The 12,561-nt window shown below is 47.3% G+C and overlaps 1 protein-coding gene across 1 annotated transcript in view; it reads right to left on the reverse strand.

Annotated features, from left to right (window-relative positions):
- Positions 1-12,561, reverse strand: part of robo2 (roundabout, axon guidance receptor, homolog 2 (Drosophila)) — a 1,057,792-nt gene that overhangs the window by 102,543 nt on the left and 942,688 nt on the right. Inside the window, exon 14 of the mRNA XM_052015293.1 lies at positions 1,172-1,293. Coding sequence (XP_051871253.1) covers positions 1,172-1,293 — 122 coding nt within the window. The remainder of the gene's footprint in view (positions 1-1,171; positions 1,294-12,561) is intronic.

Consider the following 12,561-nt stretch of genomic DNA (forward strand, 5'->3'; position numbering starts at 1 on the left):
CCACACTGATAAGATAAGATATCTTTATTAGTCACATGTACATCGAAACACACAGTGAAATGCACCTTTTGCGTAGAGTGTTCTGGGGGCAGCTCGCAAGTGTCGCCACGCTTCCGGCACCAACATAGCACGCCCACAACTTCCTAACCCGTATGTCTTTTGGAATGTGGGAGGAAACCGGAGCACCCGGAGGAAACCCACGCAGACACTGGCAGAACGTACAAACTCCTTACAGACAGGGGCGGGAATTGAACCCGGGTCGTTGGCGCTGTAAAGCATTATGCTAACCGCTGCACTACCGTACCTGCCATGCTGGAGCATTGGTCTGGAGTTAGAGTCTGGACTGGGACTCAAACTCAGCAGCAACTGAGTCAGGAAGAAAGTCTTACGTTTCTATTAGACCTTTCCTACCTTTCTCAGACTTACTAACGTGCTTCACACATAATATAGGCTTAACCGTGCAGTATTAACACAGGCCACTCTGCCCAACTTGTCCATGCTGACCAGTGGGCACCTCTCCATACTAGCCCCATCTCCCAGCACTTGATCCATAGCCCTCTGTCGCTAAGTGATTCAAGTGCTCATCTCGTCACCTCTTAAATGCTGTTGGAGACCCAGATTCAAGCTCTCTCTCAGGCAGTGCATTCCAGGTACTCACTGAGTGGAAAGGGTCTTCCTCATGTCCTCTCCACATCCTTCCCCCTTATCCCAAGTCGATGTCCTCTAGTTTTATCTATCTCTGATATGACTTCTGAAGTATAAGTACCACAGAAGCACGGCAGCCAACCTGCACACAGTAAGATCCCACAAAGAGCAAATTAATGATTTCTGGATCATCTGTTTTCAATAATGTTGGATTCTGGGATATGTGTTGGCTGGAATACTGGGTGGACTTCCTCTGCTCCTCGACAAAATAGGGCCATTCCCATCCTTCTAATGGAACCAATGGGACTTTGGTTTCATGATTCATTTGAAACTTGGCTCCTCTGACAGTGTAGTGCTCCCTCTGAGAGGGTCAGCCTAGATTTTTGTGTGTTGTGCCTCACTCTCTGCAGTGGGACTTGACCAACGGCTCGGAATTGACATGATAGGCACTGATTCCAGTGAAGCATTGACCAATGATGGAAGGGATTGCCCTGCGGGGCAAAGTCAAGGGTGACCTGGTACTCACCGTCCAGGTGATTTGGATACTGGATGGCGTGAGGACCAGCGGGTTGTGCAGGCGTATGATGACATCACCCAGCTCGCGTTGAACCTGCCTGTGATCCACGCCTTGTGCCGGGGGACTAATATCTGAGGAGGCACAGCAAGAGACAAATTAGATTTTAGAAGACTCAGCAGGTCGGGCAGCTTCTGTGGAGAAAGGAACAGAGTTAACGTTTCAGATCAATGACCTTTCATCAGAACTGATGATTTGAAACATCGTCACAGGACACATCAATATTTTCTGTTCAGCAGTCTGTCCCACACTATCATCCACTGATAAAACACTTCATAAACTCCCACTAGTTTCCTTCAAGAATCCAGTAACCCATACGGATCACAAGATCCTGCATCTGTACTGATGACCACCTGGATACACGTTCTGAAGCTTTACTCTGTATCTAACTCGTGCTGTCCCTGTCCTGGGAATGTTTGGTGGGACAGTGTGGAGGGAGCCTTATCCTGCATTCCTTCTCCCTTGCTCTGGACTGAGGATGACTTGCTTCATCCCCAGTTTTCTGGTTTCTGAGGTGACTGATGAGGCTAATGTGAAATCTCCAAACCTTGCCACATGTGCAGAGGAGGTTTACTAGGATGCTGCATGGATTAGAGGGCAGTTGTTATCAGAAGAGGCTGGACAAACTTGGGCTCTTTTCTCTGGAGCAGCGGAGGCTGAGGGGTGATCTGTTGGACGTGTATAAAATTATGAGGGGCATAGATAGGGTGGACAAGCAATAGCTTTTTCACATTATTGAGCGATCCAATACCAGAGGGCATGCATTTAAGGTGAGAGGGGGAGGGGTTCAGAACAGACGTGAGGGGTAAGTTTTTTACTGAGAGAGTGGTGGATGCCAGGAATGTGTTGCCTGATAGGGTGGTGGAGGCAAACTCATTGGGGGCTTTTAAGAGGGTCTTGGATGGGCACATGAATGAGAGGAAAATAGAGGGATATGGGCATTCTGTAGGCAGGAGAGAATAGCTATATAGGCACAACATTGTGGGCCGAAGGGCCTGTGCTGTTCTATTTTCTATGTAGGGCAGGTTCAGTTTGACAGGGTGGGTGAGCAGCTGGATTGGATTCGGACAGAGGGACTCAAAGCACTTGCTGTCTTCCTGGATGCTTCTCGACCACTTTGTGCATTCTTGGCCCAGGAGTTCCCAGGGGTCAGTGAGGATGTTACATTTTTCCCCAAGGAGGTATTTGAGGAATGTGAAGAGCTCTCCCTGTCCTGCTGGAAATCTCTCACTGTTGCTGGAGCCTACAGCAGAGTATTTGTTCCAGGAGTCTGGTGTTGAACATTGGACGATGGAGTCAACATCCATTGGAGCTGACCATGAACAGAGTCTCAATGCTGGGAGTTTTGGCCTTGGGAAGACACAGGTGTACTGCTGAAAATATCCTGACTGGTTGCATCATAGTCTGGTACAGCAATTCGAATGTAGATGAATGTAAGAAGCTGCAGAGTGTAGTGGACTCAGCCCAATACATCACGAGCACATCCCTCCCCACCATCGAGAGTATCTACAGGAGGTACTGCCTCAAGAAGGCAACATCCATCATCAAAGACCCCCACCATCCGGGCCATGCCATCTTCTCACAGCTCCCATCGGGCAGGAGGTACAGAAGCCTGAAGTCCCACACCACCAGGTTCAGGAACAGTTACTTCCCTTCAACCATTCGGTTCTTGAACCAACCGGCACAACCCTAATCACTACCTCAGCATAGCAACACTGTGACCACTTTGATCACTTTGCACTTAAATGGACTTCGTATTTTTTGTTCTAATTGTGCTCTTTCTTGTAAAAATTGTGTATGATTTATGTTTAATTTGTGTTTTTCTTGTGAATGCTGCTTATCCGATGCTCTGTGCCTGTGATGCTGCTGCAGGTAAGTTTTTCATTGCACCTGTGCACACATGGACTTGTGCAGACGGCAATAAACTTGATTTGATTTTGACTTTGGAAATCTCTTGATGTTGATGGAGCCTACAGCAGAGTGTTTGTTCCAGGAGTCTGGTGTTGAACATTGGACGATGTGGCCCATGCCCACTGGAGATGACCATGAACAGAATCTCAGTGCTGGGAATTCTGGCTTCAGGGAAGATGCTAATGTTAGTTCTCTTCTCCTGCATGGGCTTTGTGGTGGCAAGGTTGTGGGTACCTCCCCAATGCTTTGAGGTGCCTGGTGTAGATAGTCCATGTCTCCCAAACATACAGGAGAGCGAGGAACACTGCAGATCAGTAGAGCATGAGCTTGATCCTGGGATCAAGATCTTGTTCTTCGAGTTACTTGATGCAGAGGAACTGACTAAGGCAGCTGATGGTTGTGCTGACGCACTGAAGGTGAGTTTCATCATTGATGTCTGCGCTTGCTGAAAGGAGGCTCCCAAAACACGGAAGGTGATCCACACTGACCAGAGTCTTGCCGAGGATATTGTTGTCCAGGGCTGGGTTGTATGGCAGGGGTAGGTTGGTGAAAAACCTCGGTCATCCCGATGTTTGGAGTAAGACCCAGCCTCTCATACAGATTAATGGAGGAATCAACAACGACGAGGAGACAATGACTGAGTGTGCACACACACAGCATCATCTACATGATGTATCTTGATGACTTAAGTTTGATTTGATATATTACTGTTGTCACATGTACCAAGATACAGTGAAACACTTTCCTTTGCAAGGCATCCAGACACATCATTCCATACATAAGTAAGATAAGATTTCTTTATTAGTCACATGTACATCGGAACACACAGGAACACACTTTTGCGTAGTGTGTTCTGGGGGCAGTCCGCAAGTGTCGCCACGCTTCCAGCGCCAACATAGCATGCCCACAACTTCCTAACCCGTACGTCTTTGGAAAGTGGGAGGAAACCGGAGCACCCGGAGAAAACCCACACAGTCACGGGGAGAACGTACAAACTCCTTACAGACATCAGGGAAATAAACAGAAAAACAATGCAGAATATATTGTTGTAGCTACAGCGAAAGTGCAGTGCGGCTGAACAAATAAAGCGCAAGGGCCATGACGAGGTTGACTCAGAGATCAAAAGTCCATCTTTAGCGTAAGAAAGGTCCTTCCTTATAACAGTGGGATAGAAGCTGTCCTGGTGGTGCGTGCCTTCAAGTTTTTGTATCTTCTACCCAATGGGAGGGGGGAGAATAAAGAATGTCTGGGGTGGGTGGGGTCTTTGATTATGTTGACTGCTTTACTGAGGCAGCGAGAAGTGTAGACAGAGTCCGTGGAGGGGAGGCTGGTTTCCGTGACGCACTGAGCTGTGTCCACAACTCTCTGCAGTTTCTTGCGGTCTCCAGCAGAGCAGTTGCCGTACCAAGCCGTGATGCATCCAGATAGGATGCTTTCTATGGAGCTACTGTTAAAATTGGTAAGTTGGAGCGATCTTCGTGATGAAGGTTGAACGTTCCGCTTTTCCCGTAGATTAATTGCACTCCAGCGAGAAGAACGTTGGAGGCGAACGGCCATGTTACAGCGAGGAATGCTGAGGAAAGAATTTGCGCGGTGACATAATTGAACCCAGTCTGCACTGTGATTGGGTGCTTGGTCTTCCTGCCTGTTCTGTCTCATGGCTTGCACCTCATTGTGCAGGAGATGCAGAATGGTGAAAAATCTTTGAGGACAAGAAGGCATTCGGCACGTTGGCCTTCATCAGTCAGGGCACTGAGTAGAGGAGTTGGGTTAGGGTCCAGATTGTTGTTTTTATTGTGGTTTTCCTTGTAGTTTTAGCTTTCTTTACACTTGCTTGTATGTTTGTTTAATCACCCGTTTGTCAGTAAACTTTCAGTAACTTGTGGTGCACTTGGTTCCATACTTCTGTGGTTTCTTTATCTGCAAAGCTGAAGTGTGACCCAGCCAGTACCTGTTAACAGTTTTCTTGTCCAACACCAGTTTAGACTGGTTTGCAGTATAAAAGGAGAGCATGTGGTCATGTTCCTTTGTTACATCTTTACTTGTCTTGCTTGCTGGTACAGACTCACTCTGCCTGACCTGTTCTATGATGAACACCTTATAAAATGGCTGTAACCATAAGATTTTGGCCTCATTCTTGACTTCTGAAGAAGCTCTTGGACAACATCATCTCCAGATCTAACAGACATTATGTTGCCATTGTGCAAGACGTTGGTGAAGATTGACGAGGATGCTGCCAGGACTCGAGGGACTCAGTTATAGGGAGAGGTTGGGCAGGCCAGGACTTTATTCGCTGGAGCTCAGGAGAATCTTATCGAGGTATATAAAATCATGAGGGTGAATATGCACTGTCTTTTTCCCAGGGAAAGGGAATCAAAAGCTAGAGGGCATAGGGTTATGGTGAGAGGGGAAAAATTTAAAAGGGACCTGAGGGGCAACTTCTTCATGCAGAGTGTAGTGGGTAGATGGAACGAGCTGCCAGAGGAAATGGTTGAGGCAGGTGTATTAACAACATTTAAAAGACAGTTAGACAGGTATAAGGATAGGAAAGGTTGAGAGGGATATGGGCCAAATGGGGGAAAATGGGAATAGCTCAGATGGGCATCTTGGTCAGCATGGATGAGTTGGGCTGAAGGGCCTGTTTCCATGCTGCATTAGTCAATGACTCCATGACAACTGAACTTGAGAAGGATCCTCCAACCCCCTCTCATTTAAAGGAGTCAGAAGCTTCTGTGAGGCCAAATTGACCAATGTAGTGGTTGAGACCGCTCTCTGCGGTTCTGCATTTAACCCTGCGGTGTAGCCATCCTGAGAGTGTTTGAAGGTCCATATACATATCTCAAATCAACAAATCTAATTTTCTTTCTTTTTCAGTCAAGAAGGAAACCTGGAAGACTAAACTATTCCTAAAAGACAGACCAATGCCTGGCTGTGACTTAAATTTCCCACAGGTCACTGGTCGAGCAGAAACAGGAGATGCAAGTTCGAGGCAAGTACATCCCGAGTGAGCTCCAAGGATAATAAACAGAGCTTCTGTTCACCAACACCAGGGGGTAATTCATTCTCTGTTGGCTGCGTCTAGTTCAGTAACACTTCCTCACTGATACGTGCCTCGATTCTAGAAGTGGAGTTCAGTGTGTCCATGTTAGTACATCACATGCTCCGTGTGTAGAGGAAAGGACCAATTTTGGCTCATGTCCAATGCTGATGTAACCTTGAGTGTGGACTGAACCACAATATTCTGTTGCTGGAGTCTTCAATGAATTGTGAATCTGTTCATTGTTTAATGCTGCCTTTAATCCCCATGGACTCCGTCTACACTTCTTGCTGCCTTGGAAAAGCAGCCTGAATAATCAAAGACCCCTCCCACCCCAGACATTCTCTCTTCTCCCCCCCTTCCCATCGGGCAGAAGATACAAAAGCCTGAAAGCACGTACCACCAGGCTCAAGAGCAGCTTCTATCCCGCTGTTATAAGCCTCTTGAATGGACCTCTTCTATGTTAAAGATGAACTCTTCTCACAGTCTACCTCATCATAGCCCTCGCACCTTATTGTCTGCCTGCACTGCACTTTCTCTGTAACTGTAACACTTTATTCTGCATTCTGTTACCTCTTCCCTTTGTACTACCTCGATGTACTGATGTTTTGAAATGATCTGTATGGATGGCATGCTAAACTAAGTTTTTCACTGTGTCTCGGTACATGTGACAATAATAAACCAATTCCAATTCTCATTCCAATTTCAATCTTACCAGGCAAACACCTTTGCTCCTTTTTCTCCTTCCCGTTGCCTATTAAGAATGAAGCTTAACAATTCACATCCTTTTGGAGCTTACACCACCTCAGGTTCTCTCTCTCAAAACTGGAAACTCTGCATTCTTCCCCCTGCCACCCAATCCACGGTCTGTGTGAGCTGCTGAAAATCCCACTGCTCCTTCCAACCTTGGGGGTGGCTCACCCTTTGGCTCAGGGAGATCTTTCACCCAAGGGCTTCTCAACCAAAGAATCATGGCCCAGAATATAAACTCAACACACTACGGATGCTGGAAAGTCAGAAAGCAGACAATGCTGGAAATAGCCAGCAGGTCAGTCAGCAGCTGTGGAGAGAGAAACGGAGTTGATGCTAACTTTGCTCTCCTCTCGTCTTTCTGCCTGACTTGCATTTTCAGCATTTCCTGATTTGCTTTCCCTCTGGGGTAGCACCTGCTCCTCACAAGTCAGCCATCATGAGGTGTGAATGTCTGGCTTGCTGGAAAACACGATGCGGTTACAGGGCATCCAACATCATTCAGACATCCATCCCTTGGAGTTAGATAGTTTCCAGGGAGTCATACAGCACAGAATCCGTGACCCATTGAGTCAGTGCCGACCATTCACACTAATCTTACACATCCCAGTTTATTCTCCCCATATTCCCAACAACTTCCCCCACTCACCTACACAGTAGGAGCAAATTATAACAAGATGCTGGAGGAGCTTAGCTGGTCAGGTAGCATCCGTGGAGAAAAGCAGGCTGTCAACATTTTGGGTCAGAACCCTTTTTCAAGACCTGAAGAAAGGTCCTGACCTGAAACACTGACAGTCTGCTTTTCTCCACGGATGCTACCTGACCTGCTGAGTTCATCCAGCATCTTGTTGTTTCTTCATCTAGATTCCAGCATCCGCAGTCCTTTTGTTTCTCAAGGGCAAATTACAGTGGCTAAAAGCCAACCAACCCACACGCCTTTGGGATGCACCTGGGGGAAACCCACGCAGTCACCGGGAGAACGTGCAGACTCCACACAGACAGCACCGGAGGTCAGGGTTGAACCTGGGTCGCTAGAGATTGAGGCAGCAGTTCTACTAGCTGCACCACTGTGCATGAGACGTACAGATTCGGAGCATCCTCACTGTGGAGATGCTTGTTCTGCATGCAGGAGGAACCCTGCTGCCAAATTAAATAATAGCTTCCATCCCCATCGATAACTCACAGCAAAGCAGCAGCCATTACAGGATCCACGGACTGTGATGTTTTCGACAACTGCAGGTTGCTGAGAGGGGCTGGGCTCAAGCCTCATTTAATTATGCAAATGAATGTAATTGGAATCAATTAATTACTCATCCAGGAACTGTGCTGCCTAGCAATGTTTCTCTGTCATCCACTATCGCTGCCACACTTTCTGAGACACTGTGACCAACAGACCGCAATCAGTGAGGATAGGCAGCAATACCTCCAGCATGATTATTCTCAACACTGGTGCCCCACAAGGCTGCGTCCTCAGCCCTCTACTCTACTCCCTATACACTCATGACTGCGTGGCCAGATTCTGCTCTAACTCCAAGTTTGCAGATGATACCACCGTAGTGGGTCGTATCTCAAATAACAATGAATTGGAGTGCAGGAAGGAGAGAGAGAGCTTAGTGACATGGTATCATGACAGCAACCTTTCCCTCAATGTCAGCAAAACAAAACAGCTGGTCATTGACTTCAGGAAAGGGGGCAGTGTACATGCACCTGTCTACATCAATGGTGCTGAGGTCGAGAGGGTTGAGAACTTCAAGTTCTTTGGAGTGAACATCACCAGTAGCCTGTCCTGGTCCAACCACGTAGATGCCACAGCCAAGAAAGCTCACCAGCACCTCTACTTCCTCAGGAGACTAAAGAAATTCGGCACGTCCCCTTTGACACTCACTAACTTTTATTGATGCACCGTAGAAAGCATCCTATCTGGATACATCACAGTTTGGGACAGCAACTGCTCTGCCCAGGACCGCAAGAAACTGCAGAGAGTTGTGGACGCAGCCCAGCGCATCACGGACACCAGCCTCCCCTCCATGGACTCTGTTTATACCTCTCGCTGCCTTGGCGAAGCAGCCAGCATAATCAAAGACCCCACCCACCCGGGTCATTCCCTCTTCTCCCCTCTCCCATCACGCTGAAGATACAGGACCCTGAGGGCACGTACCACCAGGCTCAAGGACAGCTTCTATCCCACTGTGATGAGACTTCTATGATGAGATGGACTCTTGACCTCACAATCTACCTTGTTATGACCTTGCACCTTATTGTCTACCTGCAATGCACTTCCCTGTAGCTGTGACACTTTACTCTGTATTCTGTATTGTTTTTACCCTGTACTACCTCAATGCACTGTGTAATGAATTGATCTGTACGATCGGTATGCAGGACAAGTTTTTCACTGTACCTCGGTACAAGTGACAATAATAAACCAATACCAATACCAATACCATTACCAATACCAATATCAATACCAATACCAATACCAATACCATTACCAATACCAATACCAATACCAATACCATTACCAATACCAATATCAATACCAATACCAATACCAATACCATTACCAATACCAATACCAATACCAATACCATTACCAATACCAATACCAATACCAATACCAATACCAATACCATTACCAATACCAATACCAATCTTCCCTTTGGTTTTCCACCTCTGCCCTTCTTGATCTGTGTTGGTGCTCCCTCTGGCTACTTCTGAATCCCACCTTGCTCTCTCGCTGCTCTCTCTGCCGTTCATTCCAACCACATCCTCAGAGATCTGAGTACAAAACTCTTGGCCAGCTCCCCAGTTGTTCAGGGGAGACCGAAGCTTCTCCCTGAAGGACTTAAAAAAATCCTGTGGTCTTTATCCTGAGTAAGGGAATGTTCTTCAGTGGAGACACAAGAGACGGCAGATGTTGGAATCCAGAGCAACAAACAACCTACTGGAGGAACTCAGCGGGTCGAGCAGCATCTGTGGGGGGAAAGAAATTGTTGATGCTCCGGGTCGAAACTCTGGATCAGGATGCTGCCTGATCCACTGAGTTCCTCCAGTAGCTTGATGTAGCTCCAGATTCCAGCACCTGCAGTCTCTGTTTGTGATCCTGTTGTTCACAGGATCTTTAATATCTGCCTCAGAGAACGGACAGGGTCTCAGAATAACATCACCTCATAAAACTGGCACCTTTAACAGAATCACAGAATTGTTACAACACAGAAGGAGGCCATTCAGCCCATCGAGTCTGTGCTGACTGCCGGTGCAGCAATCCCATCAGTATCAAACCCCCACTCTTTCCCTTCAGTGTTTCTGTGCCCATTCAATTCTGTGTGGGTTTCCTCCGGGTGCTCCAGTTTCTTCCCACATTCCGAAGACGTATGCATTAGGAAGTTGCGGGCGTGCTATGTTGGCGCTGGAAGCGTGGCAACACTTGCGGGCTGCCCCCAGAACACTACACAGAAGATGCATTTCACTGTGTGTTTCGATGTACATGTGACTAATAAAGAAATCTTATCTTATCTTATCTTGAAGTTCCCTGACTGACTCTTGTTTCCAGCACCCCTGTGTTCCAGATCCTAGTTATTCCTGGAGTAACAATAATCCTCACATTTGCTTTGTAGCTTTAGCCCAGACTTTTAGATCTGTATCCCCTTGTCCCTCTCCCATCTGTGGATCACAATTTCTGAAGCCCTCAGCAGGGAGCATTAGCCGAGATTCTGTGCTCAAAGCCTGCAGTGGGGCTTGAACTCACAGCCTCTCTGACCCAGCAATGAGAGAAGGTAAAAAACACTATGATGCTGGAGGAACTCAGCAGGCCAGGCAGCATCTGTGGAGAAAAGGTCTTGAAGAAAGGTCTTGACCCGAAACATTGACCGCCTGCTTTTCTCCACGGATGCTGCCTGGCCAGCTGAGTTCCTCCAGCATCATGGTGTCTTTCATCTATCCAGCATCTGCAGTCCTTTGTTTCTCTAATGAGGGAAGGCAACTTGGTACTGACCGCCTCTCTCTGTAAGCAAGGGTCTCTGCGGGAGTGAAGCAACCAACACTTGGCCAGTTGTGATGAACTCAGAAGACAATGGTTGAGGGAATTGAACCTCCCTTGATTTTGAGAGTTTGCCACGTTGCCCATGGTGTTTGTTCTTTCTCTGGCTGTGATCAGTAATGGTGACTGTGAAGTTACTGGGTTGGCGTGAAGACACATCTAATCCACTGATTTTCTCAGTCACTTACCCAGTCTGGACTGTATGTGACTCCACACACACATGAATGAGGTGGACTCTTAGCCTCTCTCTTAAGTGGCCCAACAAGCCCCCACCACACACACACACACACACACACACACACACACACACACACACACACACACACACACACACACACACACACACACACACACACACACACACACACACACACACACACCCCCAAACGGTCAAAGGACAACTAGGAATGGGCAATAAATGCCAATCTTTCCAATAAATGAATGAATAAACAGAATTACCTGAGGCTATGAAAATGACTAAACATTCAAGTCTTCCAGTCATCTTTCCAGGATGTTTTTACATAATCAGAGAAAGACTCAAGGACAGCTCCTATCCCACAGTGATTAGTCTCTTTAACAGACGTCTCACACGCTAACTGATGGACTTTTGATCTCCCGATCTACGTCATCACCCTTACACCTCATTTGTCCACCTGCACTGCATTTTCTCTGTAACTGCAACATTATATTCTGTATACTGTTTTCTTTTTACTACCTCAGTGTACGGAATGATCCGTATGGATGGCACTCAAAACAAAAGCTTTTCACTGTACCTCAGTACATGTGACAAGAATAAACCAATTTCCAATCACTAATTACCACTTTGAGGAATGATGGATTCCCATTCCATTGGCTACCCTGACTCCAAGTCCCTAAACACCATTCCTGATCAATCAATTTCAAGTTTTCTTTTATCACCTCAATGTGCTTACATATGGACTGATCTGTCTGGATGGCATGCAGACAAACACTTTACACTGTACCTCGGTAAATGTGACAATAATAAGATAAGATAAGATATCTTTATTAGTCACATGTACATCAAAACACACAGTGAAATGCATCTTTTGCGCAGAGAGTTCTGGGGGGGGCAGCCCACAAGTGTCGCCACGCTTCCGGCGCCAACATAGCACGCCCACAACTTCCTAACCCGTACATCATTGGAATGTGGGAGGAAACCGGAGCACCTGGAGGAAACCCACGCAGACACATGGGGAGGACGTACAAACTCCTTACAGACAGTGGCCGGAATTGAACCTGAGTCGCTGGCGCCGTAATAGCATTACGCTAACCGCTACACTACCGTGCCTGCCTGATACCAATACCATTTGCCCAGTTCTCCTTCTCAGGCAGTCCCTCCAGATTATCTTCCCGCTCTGTGGGTTCTGGGGTGACTGATGAGGCCAATGTGGGAACTGCAGACTCTGGCACAGGAGGTGGCTGACACAGGAGGGGTGAGTGGGTGCTTTGGGAAGTCGTGCACTCCTCCCGCTGCTCAGATGGATCTCCATTAAGGAGGCTCCAGCCTTCAGAGCCATCCAGGTTGTTCTCCTCTTGTCCAGCCAGGGCTTCCCAGGATTCAGTGGGGTGAAAGGAGGTGATATCATT

Source organism: Pristis pectinata, chromosome 4, assembly GCF_009764475.1.
Source record: "Pristis pectinata isolate sPriPec2 chromosome 4, sPriPec2.1.pri, whole genome shotgun sequence".
Taxonomy (NCBI): Eukaryota; Metazoa; Chordata; class Chondrichthyes; order Rhinopristiformes; family Pristidae; genus Pristis; species Pristis pectinata.